Source organism: Mustela lutreola, chromosome 4, assembly GCF_030435805.1.
Source record: "Mustela lutreola isolate mMusLut2 chromosome 4, mMusLut2.pri, whole genome shotgun sequence".
Lineage (NCBI taxonomy): Eukaryota > Metazoa > Chordata > Mammalia > Carnivora > Mustelidae > Mustela > Mustela lutreola.
In genome coordinates this window covers 50096492-50114897 of record NC_081293.1, presented here as the reverse complement: position 1 = coordinate 50114897, position 18406 = coordinate 50096492, and the positions used below count along the sequence as shown (strand labels likewise).

The 18406-nt window shown below is 41.5% G+C and overlaps 1 protein-coding gene across 15 annotated transcripts in view; it reads right to left on the bottom strand.

Annotated features, from left to right (window-relative positions):
• The window catches only part of KCNMA1 (potassium calcium-activated channel subfamily M alpha 1), a 730798-nt gene that overhangs the window by 42071 nt on the left and 670321 nt on the right, over nt 1-18406 (bottom strand). For 8 of the 15 annotated variants that reach the window (XM_059169812.1, XM_059169811.1, XM_059169800.1 and 5 more), the window contains one exon: nt 2453-2566. In XM_059169812.1, the coding sequence (XP_059025795.1) occupies nt 2453-2566 (114 nt within the window). Of the gene's footprint in view, nt 1-1612; nt 1694-2452; nt 2567-18406 lie in introns of all 15 variants that reach the window. The other 7 variants (XM_059169794.1, XM_059169795.1, XM_059169796.1 and 4 more) reach the window with 1 other exon arrangement.

Here is an 18406-nt window from a genome sequence, read left to right as displayed (position 1 = left end):
TGGTGGGGTATGGGGAAGCGAGGTGGTCAAACAGTGATGGTATGCTTGCTAAAGGTGGTATGACCACCAGGAAAATAGAGCTTAGTACAGGCAGTAAGGGCGGTGTGAACACACGCAAGGTTGTCCGAACTCAGAGAAGAAATCTGGGGAGGGAACGAAGGCTAGGGGAGAGTCAGTTATGCTAACTGAATGCCTGCATCGTTGCTTCAGATTTGGGGCTCCAAGCCTTCTCTTTTCTCTTCCCCTAATCACAAATCGAGATATCCTAGTTGGTAGCACACAAACTCAAAACACAAAAAGAAATCCCCGGCAGTCGTGATTTTGAAATGCATCTGCAGGTTTCTGAGAAGGAGATATCTGGATGAATTTTCCAACCAGTGGTCTGGGCTGCACGAGCTCCCTGGCCTCTTACAACCCTAAGGTCCCAAGAAGAGCAATCCAGAAACCTAGGCTTTTAGCCAACTTCTCTAAACATGAAAAAGACGCCTCTCCTGCTGCTGGAAACAGAAAATAGTGCGATACTCCTTGACCTGAGTGAATTTGTCCTGATAAATAGCTCCGTCTACAATAATGCAGTGCTGAATGGCGGACAATTTATTCCTTAGTTTCCAGACACCTCACAAGCAAGATGACTGTGTTAAAAGCCTGCTCTCTTATTTTGAAATATATTTGGGGGCCAAGAGAATGGCATGTTCGTTTCATCTGTGAGTCATTGGAAGGCAGGTGCTCCCCACCTCCCCATCCACCCCTCTACAGAACAGCACTTCCGCTGTCTCTATTTAGAAGATCAATCCCCAGTTCTGAGACCTGCTGCTGATGGGCGCCTTTTACAGAGTTATTAACCAAGTCACAGGGAAGCGTGAAGGGCCTGACAGATGTAGTCATGACCAGGACCCTTCCTCTTCCTGGTGCGTCCACTCTGAATCTCTGGGAGGCTCTGGACAGCCAGGTAGGGGCCACAGGGCAGGGCTGGGCCTCAGTGGCCACTAACCCTTTGTCCTTGGCACCCTTCTTGAAATCTAGTTTTCGTAAGAAAATGTCCCCTAGGAACTGGCTGCTTTTATGGCTTTAGGACCAGAGCTTCTGAGAAAAGACCTCAGAGGGGGAAAAAAAAAAAAAGGCAAATAAAGTCAGAATAAAGGAAAATAAACAGCTGGAGGGAAGGCTCCGTCTTAGGTTTCTCATCTTAAAATTTTTATATTTCTCCTTTGACTTCTCTGAGAGCTGTGAAGACGTGTCAGTCAAACTGACAGCTTGTTCGAAGAGGACTATAAGGGAGAAGGCGGGAGAGCAGGGGGACACATGGAAGGGGTGGGGGGAAGGCCCAGGCCAAAGGAAATGAATTAGAGCAAAGATGCTTTGGAAACAACTGCCAGGTCAGATGGGTGTGATCAAAGCCTTACTGATGCTGTGTGGGGAAAAAAATCATTAAGAAAGGCCAGAACAAGACAGTCGATTCCAACCAGAGCCACAATAAAACACAGTCAAAGCAGTGCCATGGGGTAGTCTTTCTGTTACAGCCCATGAAAGAAAAAACAAGCCGATGAGAGTTGGAAACACCAACAACAGAACAAAAGGAGATACTGATGTGAAGGAAAACAGTGCTTCTTACCCAGTTCGGTTATCATTAGAATGTGCGTCCCACTGTTTTTTTCCTGATTGACTGATACCAAAGGCAACTTGCCAGGTTTAGCTAATTGGATACAGCATTTAAGGGTTGGGGAAAGGGAGTGGAGGAAAGTACAGAAAAAGAAGAGCGTGAGGGAGTAGAAGAGGACACATTGTAAAGTAAGGGGACCCAGCACCATAGGTGGTTAGTAGTCTTGGTAGGGGGGAAGGCACCACTCAGCAGCTTTGCAAATTCACAGATGGTAGGAGGGAATGCCACCATGGGGTTAAAAGTTGCATTCCACTGGCCCGTGATCATGGCCGTCCAAGCTCCATGATATTTCAGGCCAGAGTGTCATTCACGGACAATGGCCTTTAGTTGAGAAGTTCAGCTAGGATAGATTAAAGGCCCATTGCTTCCACCCAGTTCTCAGAATGGGTCTGGCTTAGACCTGAGGCTTTGTACCTCAGTGGAGGGCTCTGATTGCAGGAGCTGTCTGGAGGTGCTTCCAATGAAAATCACCAGAAAGAGTCCATGGATTATGCCTTTCCTCCTTTCCTCCCCCTTCCCTAATTTATGCCCCAATCTCAAATCCATCATCTCAAGCATCGTTGAGAACAGTGACCAGCATGAAGGAAACTGTCTATTCATCGCAGAGGAAAGATAGATCAGTTTTCCTTTTGGTATTGTCATATTGTTACCCATATCTCTCTCCACCTCCCCCAAAACAAACCCTACTAAAGCCCTCTATGATGAAGGAGCTAAGAAAGAGGCTACCTGCATACCCTATGTGGCTGGAAGAGAGGACAACAAAATCTGCCCAAAGCTGAGATTCACTCCTACCTAGTTCAGTAATGATGGGGATGTTGACCCCAGTCGTTATAGATGGTTGACGTAACATCCCGTGCACTGGGCTGTTATCTGGAGAGGATCTGTCCATTCCTGGAGGTGTGAACCCTAGTAGAAAAGAAAGAGAGGGAGAAAAGTCAGAGGCACGGAAAGCTTGGGAATACTATGAATAATATACATACACAATAAAAAATAGTTTATGCATTATTTACAGATCAACAATTAGCATTCATGGAATATACTCTTGTGTGTTGCTTTTGTGAAGTACAAAGTAGGAGGCCATTATAAATAATTCTAACCTGCCTTGATAGCACCCTAAAATGAGTCTCTACACCAATTACTGATCTTGCTCACAGATTTTTTGTTCCCCTCACCTTCCAGGCAGATAAGATTGTACCTTTGTGCCTCCACGTGACACAGGAAATGCTTTGGGCCATGAAAAGTGAACAGAACAGTACCATTACTTCTGGTACAAATATTTGACTTTCTGCCTCCCTTCCCAGACTGTGGCAACCATGGGAACTTGGGTTACTATGGAGACGAAGACTGGGTAGCAGCTCTGGACAACAACCCAGACCACAAAGCATTCTGAGTGAGTAAAGAGGTGATCTGTGTTGCTTGAAGACACTGGGGATCATGGTGGTGTTGTTATCACAGCATAACCTAACCTACCCTGACTATTACCATAAACTAACCGATTATTCTCTTGCCAGTGAGTGACTCAAGTCAGAGATCTTGACAGATTCTGGTCAAAGGGAAGTGGGAAGAAATTTGCTTGGGGGCTTTTAGGAAGTGTTTGCTTGCTCTTAAAAAGAACACACAGAATCTCTTAAGAGATTCTCTTTTAATTCACTGGACATTGCTGTTGTACCTGTGGTGCCTGGAACCATGGCAGCCATCTTGCAACTGGGATGGGCATCAGCAGAAGACAAAGCCAGCTTAATGAGACTGGCTGAATGAATGATGGAAAGACTTACTGACAGAAATAACTCCTTGAGGGAGTGCCTGGGTGGCTCAATCAGTTGAGCATCGGCTCTTGTTTTCAGCTCAGGTCGTGATCTCAGGGTCATAGGATTGAGCCCTGCATTGAGCTCTGTGCTGGGCATGGAGCCTGCTTGGGATTCTCTCTCTCTCCCTCTGCCCCTCCCCTACTCTCTCACTCTCTCGCAAAATAAATAAATAAATAATAAAATAGAAAGAACTATCATTGAGTTACTGAATTAGCTAACCTTAGAGCCAAAACCAACTGACCTCAGTATTTTGTACTACATGAGACTTTATATACAGTATATATAAATGAGATTATAATATATACTGTGATAGTGAGATCATGTGCATATTTTATATATAATAATTATATGTATATGTACATATTATTTTTTATTGTAAAAAATCCTGAAGCAGGATACATTGGTTTTACACACACATGTACACACACACACACACACACACACACACACAAAGTTTTATATGTATGTAATTGATTCTTTCACGACACAGGTTTGAGCTGTGTGGGTCCACTTATATGTGAATTCTTTTTGATAAATATAATGGATCCCTATAAATGTAACTTCCTTATGACTTTCTAAATAACATTTTCTTCTCTCTAGCTGACTTCATTGTAAGAATACAGGATATAATACACACAACATACCAAATGTAGGTTCCTCGACTATTTACCAGTAGGGATCCACTCACCAGTAAGCTCTTAATAGTTAAGTTCTGGGGACTCAAGAGTTATGCATGTATTTTCAACTGTATGGGGTGGGGGGCTGGTGCCCTTCAACTCTCCCATTGTTCAAGGTTCAACTGTATATATTTTTCCTTTTGTGTGAGCCCAAATGAAGAGTTTTCTTTTCTTTTCCTTTGCAGCAGAATTCATTCTGACTACCACTCCCCTGGTTTGTCGCAGGTCCCAGAACTCCCCAACGTGCCAAACACAGACCTCATACAGTAAATGCAGGCACAGGACATTGGATAGTAGCCTACTTGGTTTCTGACTTTTGCCATTTGGGCTTCTCAGATCCAAATCCCAAGGACATGTTAAAATGAGCTTGACCCAGCCACGATTTCGAGGCTGAGCAGATGACTCTTTAAGCATGTGCATAGAGACCTATAAACGTGAGATATTTATTTAACCCCATATATTCATTTGGCAAAAATTAATTTTATCCAGGCATGCATGTGGCAAGTGCTACCATCAACTCTGTGCTGGCTGTAAGACCCAGTTTTCTCCGAAACTTAGAGGACAGGCAGACAGATGTTCACATTCACTTTGGTTTCCCTTCTTTGTCCTTGGGGGATTGGCTAGGTGGGCTTACCAGTGAATTAAAGATTTGCAGATACAAAGTCACTTGCTAAGTTTCCAAGGTCTCTTCCAAATAGGCCATTTGGCCAGATCCCTGACTTGGTCTCCAGTATTGTGGCAGTGGTGGGCTGATTCTGGTTTACAGTTCATGTGAAGCTCCGTCTATCCGGACTGAAATGACAGGTGCTCCGTAATTGCCTGTTGTTTTCAAGGTGCATAATGCATGAAATGCCAGCACAATATAAAAGGGTCTCCCTATTTCCTGCTCTCCTGTGTATAAATTTCATACTATTGAATGCCATACTTTCAGAAAGAAAAGTATGATTTATTGTTCATTCCCTGATTGCACTTAATTTTACTCTTTATGTGGTATATTGTGCACAGGGTAAGTAATGTCAAGTGACAGTATAATGTCCATCTTTCTAAACTTTGGAATGTGTATCTTTCAGCCAACCACATACCCAAGAACATGCATTTTAAATGCTAGCTGTTTTCTTCCCCAGAATAGTGAAGGGGGAAACTAAACTGTTTCCATCAGAAGTTTCACTCAAAAGCATGAAAAACTACAAGTGACAGCTGTGCAGATTCGGTGGATGTGACGTTTTTGAATTTCTTCAACTTGACAAGTAAACACCTTAAATCGGTAATGCTATATGCATAATACATGGCCTGTATTTTGACATCCATCATCAAATGCTGACTTGAGAAAATACGGGTTTGTACGTCAAGGAATAGCACCCATAAAACAGGGAGAAATGCAGGTCACACGGTATTAGGAAAACTGTATTTCATTACAGAACCTGCAACAAGCCACAGCATCCTTTAATTTTATCTTATTTAAAGATTCCATTTTCAGCTGTGAAAAGACTCAACTCCTTTGCATGAAACCTTCATTTAGAAATGACATGCTTGCCTCATAGGCATATTTCATTTTGCTTTCATATTCCATTTTCCCCTTCAGTCGCCAAGCCTGGCTCCATTAGCATCTGCAACTGACAAACTACTGTGGGTGTCCAAGACATCTCTCCATTAAAAGTTCCTTCTCTTTCCTATGCATGACCCCAAGAACAGGGTGCTTTTGTTGGAAAGAAAACTTCAGCAATGATAAGGTCTTTCTCCTTTGCTCCTTTTCTAGCTACATATTGTTCACAGCAAAAGGCAGAGACAAAAGAAATAGATTTCACCTTTTTTTTTCCCTCCCCCTCCTGTAGGGTTGTTTGAAAGATAAACAGAATTCATTAACATTGTTTTCTTAGAGGTCCTAATATGGAAAACCTGTGGTTTGAAATGACAGGGCTGACCCAGATTCCCTAAATGGCCTTGGAGAGAAGAGAAATTCAGGTACCTTCCTTTGGAAGAGAGTTGGCACTCTGGTCTTTGATGGCATCTACCCCATTCGTCATAGCAGCTGTTGATAAAGGGGCAGCTCTAAATTGTGTCCAGTTATCTTCCTCCCCACCCCATCATTGTTTGCTGCATGGACACATCTTTGGTTGAACTTTAAGTCTCTACAAAAAACAGCTCTCCAGTTCCACATGAGAGAGCATGGGCCCATACAATATTCTCCAGGGATCATAATCTACAACTGGAGAATGGTGAAATGAGCAAACTTTCCTTTCAATAGTTAAACTAACACTTGAGAAATTAATTTCCGAAACAAACACTTATTTTGCCAAGAGAGAGGACGAAGAATGTTGGCGTCTGAGAGATAGGATGAGAAGTTCTTAATTAGGAAAAGATCCAAGTTCAGTCACTCTTACGGAGATGGCCTCCTGATTCTTTAGATGTATCCCCCTTCTCTCTGTTGAGCACGGCCAGAGGAGACAAGTTTGGAGCTAAAAATGACTTCCAAAGATTACCTGATCTCATTAAAGTGAAAGCCCCTCCCCATTCCAGTCCTCTGGGGCAGATGAGAGGGGCTTATGTTTCCTTTCCATTCTTTAGGTATTAGCCATAAATGGGCCCAACACGCCCCCTCCTAAGCCTGCTCACTCAGCATGCTATATGAGAACTTCAGGCCAGAGACTGAGTTTTCTATTTTTTTAAACTTCCTAGATTGTCTTTGGAATGCCTGCCCATAGAGAAGAAATGGAGTGGAATAGTTAGAAGTATGACCTTTGAAGTCAGATGCCTTGGGTTCGAAATCTGATTCATTTACTTCTGAGCTACAAAACTATGAGCATAGCTCTGACTCTGTAAGCCTCTGTTTCTTTGTCTATAAACTGGAAGTATTTCATATGTAGGGCAATTGTAAGGATAAAATGAAATAGTGTATTCAAAACATTTAGTATAATGCCTGGTATAAAGCAAGTACTCAAAAATTCGACTACTGGTGATAATACGTCGCTAGGTACACAGTAAGTATTTGTGGAAAAGTATAGCACCCATCACCACTTCTTCCCTATGGATAAAGAATCGAGGAAGCTTTTGGCATTTTTTTTTTTTTTAATTTTCATGTAGAGAAAACCCTACAAAATTAATGGTAAGACAATGAGCAGTGTGAATCCATTTTTGTAGGAATAATTAGATCACTTCAGTGATAAAAATGAATTTCAAAATATCTAATGATATAATTCAGTAACTCAAAAATTTTGAAAGATTTTTGTATAGGGAGATGGTTAGGATTTTCTTTAGGTACACTGTAAACAGGGGCCAGTTGTTGAGAAAGTCTAAGAAAGTCTCTTAATTCCTGATAGCAATGGTAGAATCTCTCTGGAGCCTTCTTTTTTCAGACCTACGCTGCCCCTACTCTAATTATTTAGGAATATAAAACTTCCTTCTTGAGTTCCAAGACTCCTAAAATGGTTTTTACTACTCTCTCGCTTCTTTTCCAGCATTTGCATTCCTAACGGTATGTGCCACTGGTGGGTTCAGGTGAACAAAATCAGCAGTGTCTGCTGTTCTTTTCATGATATGGGTTATTCCCAGGAGCTGGTAGCACTCAGCCCCCACAACAGAGGTTACTTTAAGTAACTTAAGTGACCTTTAGTTAAAGGAGACAAGGCCATTTTAGTTACAAAGTTAAAGAATTAACAAACACCTGGACCATCCCAAGAAGTTCAAGGAGAAGAGATAGAAGGGGATACAAAGGAGATCACCAAGGTTTTGGTTTTTTATTAGTTGTTTTGGGCATCTGTGTGCAGTATCCACAAGGCACCATGTGGTTGTGGGAAAAAAAATAAAAGGCAGTGGCTCAGACAAAATTTACACCATCAGGAATGGCTAGACTTCTAGACTTGGGTTGGGTTCCAGGGTAATGCAGAGAGGAGTGCATTAGAAAATGAGGCTCAACATCACTGTCTATAGGGAAGTCAAAACAAAGGCAAGAGTGTTCTAGAACCAGACTGATTACGATCATTAGGAGTGAAGAAGATAGGTGTAAATAGAACTTCATGAAAAAAATTCACCAACACCTATTGAGTGCTTACTATATACTGAACTCTGTTCGTGTAATAACTATAGTTCTCAGAGCCATTCTATGTAGATACAACTATTTTGCTGGTGAGGAAACTGAAACACAAGGAAGGTAAGTAACTGTGGCGCACACCTAGGAATTAGCAGATCTAATTAGCTGAACCTCAGTAAATTGACCCCGGGTCTCCTCTAAACCACCAAGCTATATCTTCTATTATGTGTTAACACTGAACTCAGGGCTTTTCATGGGCCACCTCATTTACTCCTCTGAACAACTCCATGAGGATGGGCACTGTTAACATCCCCATGTGGTAGATAAGGAAAATAAGATTCAGAACAGTCCAAGAACTTCCTCAAGCACAACCAGTTGGTAAATGGCAGATCTGGGAGTTGACCAGGCAGGCGGACATTGGGGCCCATGGATAGCCATGTCCACGCTGCCATTCCCCCTGTGTGCGCTGCTCCCTCTTTCTCAAGGGCTGACCTAGGTGGGCAATTTGGAGGCCTGACCGAATCTCACGTTTTTGTTGTTAAGTCACAGGGCTTGACCTCACAACCCTGAGATCAAGATCTGAGTTGGTATCAAGGGTCGAACACTTAACTAACGAAGCCAACCAGGCACCCTGAGCCAGTCGTACTCTTTTGTGGTTTTCACTTTTAAACAATAGCAGATAACAACTGGGACCCATTGTAGCTACACTTAACTTGCTTTGGTATGATAGCATGCACAACTCGGCACATATAATAAATGCTTTATTACAGTACTTTTCCATGGGGGAAAACACAAAGTACTTTCTAAATCTTCCCTGGTTAAATCCCCACGCTTTCCAGGGAGAGAGAGAGATGGAAATTCTTATCAATCACCTCCCCTAGAATAGATGGAGAAGTGAAGGTAAGTGCCTCTCCCACTCCCATAGATTTAACATAAAGGAATTGGTTCAAATGGTGGGCCAAATTATCTTTTATTGTGTGCATATAAATGACGGTTAGAAATCCATATGCTACGTTAAACTAGGGAAATAAATTAGGCCAAGTCATCTAGCTTTGCTGAGACAGGTATTCAATATGAAGTTGTAAAAGGAAAAGATCACCGTTAAAAATGATCTATAAAGACATGTTAAAATCAAGAGAAACATCTCATATTACATCATCTATGAGATGAATTAAATTTCCTGTTAATGCCAGGAAAAAAAAAATCCTAAAGTGAAATGTCAGATGAAGTGAAGATCAATAAAAATATTTTGATAAGGAAATGCAACAATGCTATTTAACACATGATTGGCAACCGCTGAAACATAAATTATCCAAATTTCCCATTGCTGCTTATGGGAAAATTATGCAGATTAGAACTTGATTAGGTTTATATCATGAGACTCAATTTGGACTTTTAATCTATTAAGCTCCAATAAATGAGGCATTTGAATAGCTCCCCTGAGCAAGTATAGTAATAGCCACAGTAGTCATTTTGCAGTATGTATTCCAACAAATTCTTCAGCAGCTGAAGGCAAAAAAATTCCATGTATAGCAGCATGACCGCTTTTGCTGCCTAACTTGTAAGGGGACCATCCACATGCACAGTCTTGATTTGGAAGACAGATTTTTGGAAGAGTCTGCAAGAGCAACCCAGCCAAGGGAAAATCTTAGTTGAACCTCGTAATATTTTTTTCATAGTAGTTCTTGGGACCTCCTACAAAGTTGGAGTCCCAGAGTCATGAAGGCCAGGCAGCTGACCAGTGTTGAGTCAATAAAAAAAAAGATAATCTACCAAGGCAGCATCTTCAGAGACTGTCCAATGGGTACTCCGCCCCACTGCTTTCTATTTAAGAGCCTGAGATGTGCTAGCCCAAGACAGGGTGCTGGAGGACAAAGTTTGGGGAGCTGGGGTGGGGGTGGGGGATGGCAGGGAATGTTTGCCAATTTCGACCAAATAGCTCATGTGCTTGGAGTTGATAACTGCTCCAAGCCTGATCCTAAAAACAGAACTTAGAAACCACATGAATAGACAATTCTGAGAAACTTAAACCACACCTTTGGGTCTCCTTGGCCTCTTTACCAATCACTCTATGTTAGAGACCCAAGAGCTTTAGAAATCCTCTAATTGGTCTCTCCATTTCACAGATGAAGAAACTGAGGCTCAGAGCTAAGAAGTTACTGTACTCAAGGTCACAGAACCAGTTGGCAGAAGCAGGATAGCTGATACTTTGCTTCCCTCCAAGTCCTTCTCCACACAAGGAACCCACTCCATAGTGGGTGGGGCAAGGCGGAGGGCAACATTATCCCCACCCTGGCCACAGGAGTGACAACATGAAGACAGACAGTATGAATTCACAAGGTCAGCAAGATGGTCCCCCAATATCCTCGGCACACGGCTGGTTTAAGATGAATCTGTCCCCCAAGCTGGGGCCAACCTATGCTCTCCCCAGGATTTGGTGTAAAAGACTATGGATTTTTGCTGTGGTTACAAAGCCAGAAGGAGGTAAGTATGGGGATGTGGGTGACCAGTTAGCCCATCATCAATGGGTGAAGAGAACAGGACAGAGCTCTGATGCCACAGGCACCTCAGTTCTATGATTCTCTTTTCTTTAAGCCTTTTTGAGTTGACTGTATACCTCTTACAACCAAAATACTCCAGACAGAAAATCTGTTTGCTTGGTGAAATAGCTCATGCATGTCTGATTTTGTATTAAAAGAAATAACTGTATCTTCATTTAAACTGTCCTTTCACTTCCATTGACTAGGCACAAAACATGGGTCAGTGTAACCTCTATTTCTTCTATTTACAATAAGTAACATTAATATGGTTTGATGGTACTTTTTGCTAGATACCATATTTGATGAATACCTCGGGAAGTTGACGCTACCCATTGTGTAATGTACCTCTTTTTTTTTTTTTTTTTTTTTTAGAATTTGTGTTTTGGGTCTGAACCAACCAAAGCAAAATCAATCAACGAACCAACCAGCCAGCCAACCAAAGTTCTCTGTAGTTGTTTTCTCATTAAGTTTCATTGAGCAGACAGTGTCTTTCCTTAAAGTAAGCCTGAAGAGATGACTGTCCCAATACCTATCTCTCAAAAGAAAGGAGGGAAGGAAGTTAAGAAGGAGGGAAGGAAGTTAGGAAGTTGTTAGGAAGTCAGGAAGGAAGGAAAGAAGGAGGGAAGGAAGGAAAGACAAAATTACTCATAACTCAAACACAACTAAGAACACAAATTTGGAAAGAAATATAGTATTTATCTGGTCTAATGTCTTCATTTGCCCCAGAGCTCATGGTATCATAGTGAATTTTCCACAACTTGTCAATTGTTTTTTTTTTAATCCCCTCTGCATTCATCTTACAATTTAAAAATAAGACAAACTTTGGTGATACAAATTAAATGACTTAAAATTGTATGTGCCCTTTGGCCTAAGCAATTTCACTTCTAAAAATACGTGTATGGCCATAACTTTCTTATATTGAAGGTTTGGTTACAACAGTCTTCATTCATAGTTATTAAGTAACAATGTGAAATCGAAAACAACAGGAATGTTCTGTTTTGGGAAATTGATTATGTTAAGTATAATGTACTAAACATAAGGCAGAAGAATATTTAATAACATAGAAAATGGTCATGATAAAATATTTTGTGGAAAAACACAGGTTATATACTAATATATATCATCCCTTTTGGAAGGGGAAAATATATCTAACAGAAACAAGACTAAGGTATCAACACTAATACATCCAAGGGGTAAAATTATAGGGAATGTGTGTTTTCTTCTTTTTGCTTGTATGTACTTGCTAAATTTCCTAAAATGAATATATATTATTTGTACCATGAGAAAAAAATGATCAAAATTATAAATTAATAAAAGAAAAAGCTTGAAAGCTCATGGGATCTTTATGACTTGAGATATGGTAGGTGGATGTACCCTGTTTAGCTCTAAAGATCCTTAGCGTTATTTTGAGATCCCACTTGGTTTGGAAGTTGGGGGGAACTAAGGTTCTAGGATAGAAGTAACCAGATGAAGTTTACACGTTAAAAGGAGAGTCTGCAGGGTGCCTGGGAGGCTCTGTCAATTGAGCATCCAACTCTTGGTTTCAGCTCATGTCGTGATCTCAGGGTCATGGCGTTGAGGCTCACTGTGGCGCTCTGCGCTCTGCTTGGGATTCTCTCTCCCTCTCCTTCTGCCCTGTGAGTCTTCAGGGTTCCCAGGTCTCTGCTATGTCAACCTCCACTTTTTAAGGGCCACTCAAACTCAGAGGAAAGGTCGCTAAAGGCTCATACCGCTCTAAAGAGCACTAAGCACCAGGTGTGGGGAAGGAGCAAGCAGAGCTGATATCCCACACAGAGGAGTGGCACCTACTGATTCCTATCCCAAGGCTCACCTACTTCAGAAATGCAGTTTCCTCTCTTCCTCCAAACCCAGCTCCTGCCCCTCTTTCACCACCTCCAGGAAGCCTGCCTTGACTAACTTCTCTGTCACATTTGGTCACTTCACAAAGACATCTTTTTCTGTACTTTTTCCGTTTTCTATATTACTTTAAACTGAACAAATAAATGACTACAAATTATGTATTAATTACCACATTCTAATGTTTAAATGTTTTTTTCAGTGTCTTTAATGTTTCCTTTTTTTTGGTCTCCATACTTGTTAGGTTCTTCATTTCAATAAGGCGTGACTATGCCAGCCTTTTTCTTTATTATTATTATTAATTAGAATTCCTGTAATGGACCCTCCCTTTTTACTGCCACCACAAGAGGTCAAAGGCTGTTTTGCCACTAATATGGGGTCTCCTCTTTCATGCTGGATCACATTTCCAGTAAACTAGAGGCATGCTATGCCAGGGAAAAGGTAGACATATACATTGCGAGACAGTGATATGCAGTGGATACTAATAAAACACACAGAAACTTCCCCTGTGCTGCCAAGACTATATAGCATTTCGTTTCCATTACATCAATTTTTTTTCTCCCCCTTTTGTGAGCATTAATCAAAGAAATGCAAAGAGCTCATTAAAGTGATAGATTGACTGAAAATGTAACCGCCTTTAGATTATAAACAGTTTCTTTATGTTCTCAGTGCTATGGGCTTTGTTTTCCAGCATTTGTCATGTAGTTCAAATGTCCTTTTACTTTTTAAAACACCAAATGCCAAATGGGCCCCGGTTGTTTGGTTTAATATGAACCAATGGCCAGTGTAGCAAAAACCAGAGCTACGAAATCCCAGGCAAACTAAAACATCCCTATCTTAAGGGCACAGAAAATTAAGTAGCTGTAAGAGATGGATTTGCCAAGTGATCCAAGGCATTGCCAAGCAATTCAGGAAAAGCAGATTCCCATCCCCGACAACTTTGAACCAGCTGTCTCGGAAGGGTTCTAGAGACAGGACGCCTGGCTTGAGAGAGCAGCCCAGATTCCAAACATTTGATAGTCCTTTAGCAGAGAGCACTGTAAATTTTTTCTTTTAAGTTTTAAAGGCTTTCCTGAATATATGTTTCTGCTGGCAGATGAGTATATAACTGGGATCAGGTATGCCTCATACCCACAAATCTTCACCAAAGAAGAGGCTGATTGGTGCTAATTTGATTTTGGAAAAGTCGTTTACACTACAATCAATATCCCTTGACCACAACCTGAGATGAACCATAATGCTGAAGTTTAAAAACTTGAATTCTGGAGCTAGACTGCCCGAGTTTGAGTGTTGCCTTGTTTGGTTTCTAGTTTTGTGATTTGGGGAAATTTTCTTAAATCCTGCGTCTCAGTCTCTTCATATGTAAAATGGGAGAGTAACAGGTGAGGAAGATTAGGTAAATTAAATAATACAGGCAAACTGCTTACAACAGTGCCAGGAACAGAGTCAGCACTTCCTAAGTACTGACCTATTTGATGATGATGGTGACAATGATGACGATGATGATGTCAACAACAGATTAGTAATACTGTCAGAGACATGGACAGAGAATCAAAAGACATGGGTTTTAAACCAGGTCAACCCTTAACTCCCTATGACAACTTAGAAGGACTCAATGCCTTATCCAAACTCGGTTTTCCCATCTATTCATTTGAGGCAATTAAGGCAACGCCCAATCCCTTCTGGTTCTCAAAAAAACCTGTTGTCCTAATTCTGGGGCATCGTATATGACGTGGAACCCTGAAAACTCCGGGTTAATCACTGGTGTTCAGGAATGACCACAGAGTCATCCATGGGTCATTTTCCTGTTAAGGAAGTAGAAGACACAAGCCCTTTCTTTCAGTATCCTAGCACACAGTCTCTATCAACAAACACATGAATGTATGCATACAAGAGGCACACTCTAAATGCACCATATCACGGCAGCCATGCAGCTTTACAAATCACAACTCAAGGCATGACGTCATATCCTCTTTCAGGAGTCACCCATGAGGCACGACCCTCCCATCAGAAGCCTACTCAGTAGTAAGACAATCCAGGTTCATCTCTTAATGCCATGATTATAGTTACTGCAACCACTCTGGTCCTCAGTGTCTTCATCTGGAAAATGGGGACAACTCTAAGGTCCCTTCCAGCTCTGAAGTTTATGTCTCTTCCATGACCCCAGATTTTAAAAGAAAACGTGCATAGAATACACTAGCAAGGAGAAGCAAGACGATCTCTTTTCAGAGGCTCTAGTACAGATCCTGCCTTTCAATTGTATTTTATACCTTTGCCCAGAGAATGAAATTGCAGGGCTCAAACCAGTGAGAAGGATGTACTTTCTCCAAAGTTGCTATAATGGCCAAAAAGGCCATAAATAACCATTTATTAAACAAACAGTATGGGCTAAAGGAAGAGAAACCGCCACAATTAGGCCCGTGGGGCCTGCAGGCATGGTACATAACAGTGGGACTCTCTCATAATCCCAGCAATATGTTACCAGTTGTTTCATTTTCTTGAAGCTATCTTCATAATCAAGATGCTATCCCAGCCATTGTGGGCTTTAGAACTATTTTTAATTTTAATTTAAAGAGCAATTAAAGAAAGACAATGGATACTCGGGATAATAAAGTAAGTGATTAGCAGCATGCAAATGACAAAGGCTTAATGATAATACGGTTCTAGTCTCCAAAGGGCTTGTCAAGAGAAAGCCCTTTCTACATGTGGTTGTTCAGCTAATGTGTCTCAACCCACAATTACAACATTGCTGACACCATTAACCAGTGAAACAACATCACTTCGCGAAATCCTTGTTGTCTCATTAAAATGGAAAGGGTCAGGTAATTTACCAGCGTTGTATGTCTAGTTTTGTTGTTGGTAATTAGCAAACATTACCCAGCATGGACTCCCACTGGGAACTGGAGAAACTTTGTGAAATATTAAAGAGGAAAGTCTTTATATTTCACTAGAAAATTGAGAAGAGATGCAGTAATACTCTCCCTGTCACGCCCTTGCCTTTAGGAAAAGTAAGGAGCACGCTGGAACTCTTTAACTTAGGGAGACATGATCAAAAAGCACTGGGAAGTCACTGCTCAAATCAATACCCTGAACCAGGCTGGAAACTGGCAGGCAGGGTTCGCCAAAGGGGGTGGGGTGGGAGGACAGGAAAATCGCAAGCTACATCTTTATTGCTCTTACTTCGGTTTTTTGAATTGATCTTCTTGAAATAGAGGAAAGGGGCTATAAAAAGTTTTCTCTTTGGAAGGCTTTGTCATTTAAATAAGCCCCAGAACTGTTTACTCAAAAAGTTATTGATATACATTTTTAAATGTCGAGATTGAAGAAATATATCCCAGTGCCAGGACTTCCTGCCTTTCTGCTTCTTAATGAAAGCCTCCACAGGCACGGGAACCCAGACCCCGCCCGAAATGCTGGCCAACCCCTCAGTGTGTTGTCAGGAAGCAGAATGGTATCTTATTCTTTAAATGGAACTTTTGGAACATAAAACACATTCCAATAAATGTGAACAGAAAATTATGAATTCATTAAACTACTTTGGTATCTCGCGCTATATATAATATTTATATTCCGACTACTGTAAAATATGCTTTAATATCTTTAGGCAACTATAAGGACTTAAATATTTATAAAATGGCTAAAGATAAAGTATGGCCCTTTTATTCCTACATACAGATGATGTAAGGCGTGCAATCAAAGACAATAACACTCTCTGCCCATTTGTCATCTTAAAGGAGCCGATCACTGCGCCATCCCTCGTGTGCCATCTACATAAGAGTTGTTGCCGACACAGGCAACTCCAGAGGACTTTGCGTCTTAAAAACTACCTAGAGTGCTATACTTCACAGAAAACAGGGCTTTCTGAAAATGGAGACAAAACGATAAATTTGCAGGCAAAACAGCTCCAAGAGGGGCTTCAAAATACTGCTGTATTTATCTCTGGGACATCTGGGAACAGGAAGCATTTTGATTTAATATTTCATAACATAGAAGCAATTGCTTCCTTGTATGGTATATAATTAATGCTCATAAAAAGAGGGTTTTTAAAAAATCTACAGTATCCTAAATGCAAATAGATAAATAAATAAATAAACAAATGAATGAACGACACACCTGGACTTCTTTTAGAAACGTGGAACAGCCTCATATAATTCAATAAAAAGAAAGCCACCATGAATTTATAATCACCTGGGGGCCTATTAAAAGTAGGTTTATAGATTAAGTGTGAAACTTCACCCATGACATTCCTTCTTTGTTGCTATACCCAGGGTTTGATTGATTTTCAAACTTCCTCCATTTCCTTCTCTGCCGATTAGGCACCCACCTGCCTTGACCTCTCCCGTGTACCCATAGCTGGAAACCACCTGGAAGTTCATGAGTCAAAGTTCATTTCTCACATTAACTCACATTTTTATAATGTCCACGACATGCTTTGCAAACCTCCCTGCAAGCAGCCTTGGGAGGCGCCCCAGTCCATGGAGCTGGAAGCTTACAGAATCAGCAGCCCCGTGTGAGAATCATACATGGTTACCTTGAGTGACAGAGAGGCTAGGTCTGTGTTTCTCAACTCATGCTGCACCTTGGAATCTCTTTTGCCTGCTTCCTATCCCCAGGGTCAGCTTTAATTGCTCTGGGGCGTGGCTTGGGTGAGGTTTAAAAGCTCTCTGGTTGGAGCGAGCACATGGGTGGCTCAGTGGGTTGAAGCCTCTGCCTTCTGCTCAGGTCATGATCCCAGAGTCCTGGGATGGAGCCCCGAATTGGGCTCTCTGCTCAGCAGGGAGTCTGCTTCTCCCCACCTCTCTCTGCCTGCTGCTCTGCCTACTTGTGATCTTTCTCTGTCAAATAAAGAAATAAAATCTTAAAAAGGAAAAAAAAAGGTTCCCTGGTTGATCACCACGTGCAGCTAAAGTGGAAAACCTACAGGCTAGGCAAACTTGTTGAACCTGTATGCAAATATTTCTGCATACAACTACGGGGAGGTAAGGGAAAGAATAAAGAGACGATCCATCATTTTATTAGGTACTTAAAAGGATCCAAGACCCCTTCTGTGATTAAAAACCAGAAGTTCCCCTGGTCTCCTGCCTGAGGCCCAACATAATTTTATATATATATTTTTTAATTTTTTTTTTTAAGGACAAAAGAGGCCAAGAAGGGAAGACAGGTGTCACTATCACTTAGCTGGAGCAGCACAGGCCATCCTCTGCCAGTGCCAACTCTGCATACTTGCAGTGAGCTGTGTGAGGTCGAGCCTCTCTGCTTCACAGAAAACCTTCTATTGTGAGGGGCCACACTAGCCTATCTATGGAGGGAAAATCCCATGGTCATTGTCAATCAGTCCCTGTTTTTCAGCTCCCCTGTAAGCATCTGTAAATCTACTGCACCTGGACTGCCCACCTCCCAGAGATGTTTTGGTTGCCACCACTATTTGTTTTCTGTGCGTATCTACTGACAAGCAGAATCAGTGGTTATTCTGGCCGCTAGGGACAAGACCCTCTTTTGCCATTTGTTATTTTGGGGGGGATGGAATGAAAGACCATAGTAAAACTATCCAAACATAATAACAACAAAAATAGCTAACATTGCTTGATTTCGAACTGCATCGTAGTTACTAAGAGCTTTGTGTCCATGCATTCAGATTGTCACGGGTGGTTGTAAAGGTCCTCTGAGTAGCACCACTGTAGTCATCCCAGATGTCCCAGAGGTAAATACAGGAGGCCCTGTGTGGTCGTGAAGGCTCATCTAAGTAGCCATCACTCATCCATGGATATGGTATATATTCATATTTATTAGTGTTCCTGTCATAGCAGTTAATGGGCAAGTGTGTTGTTCAAACACAA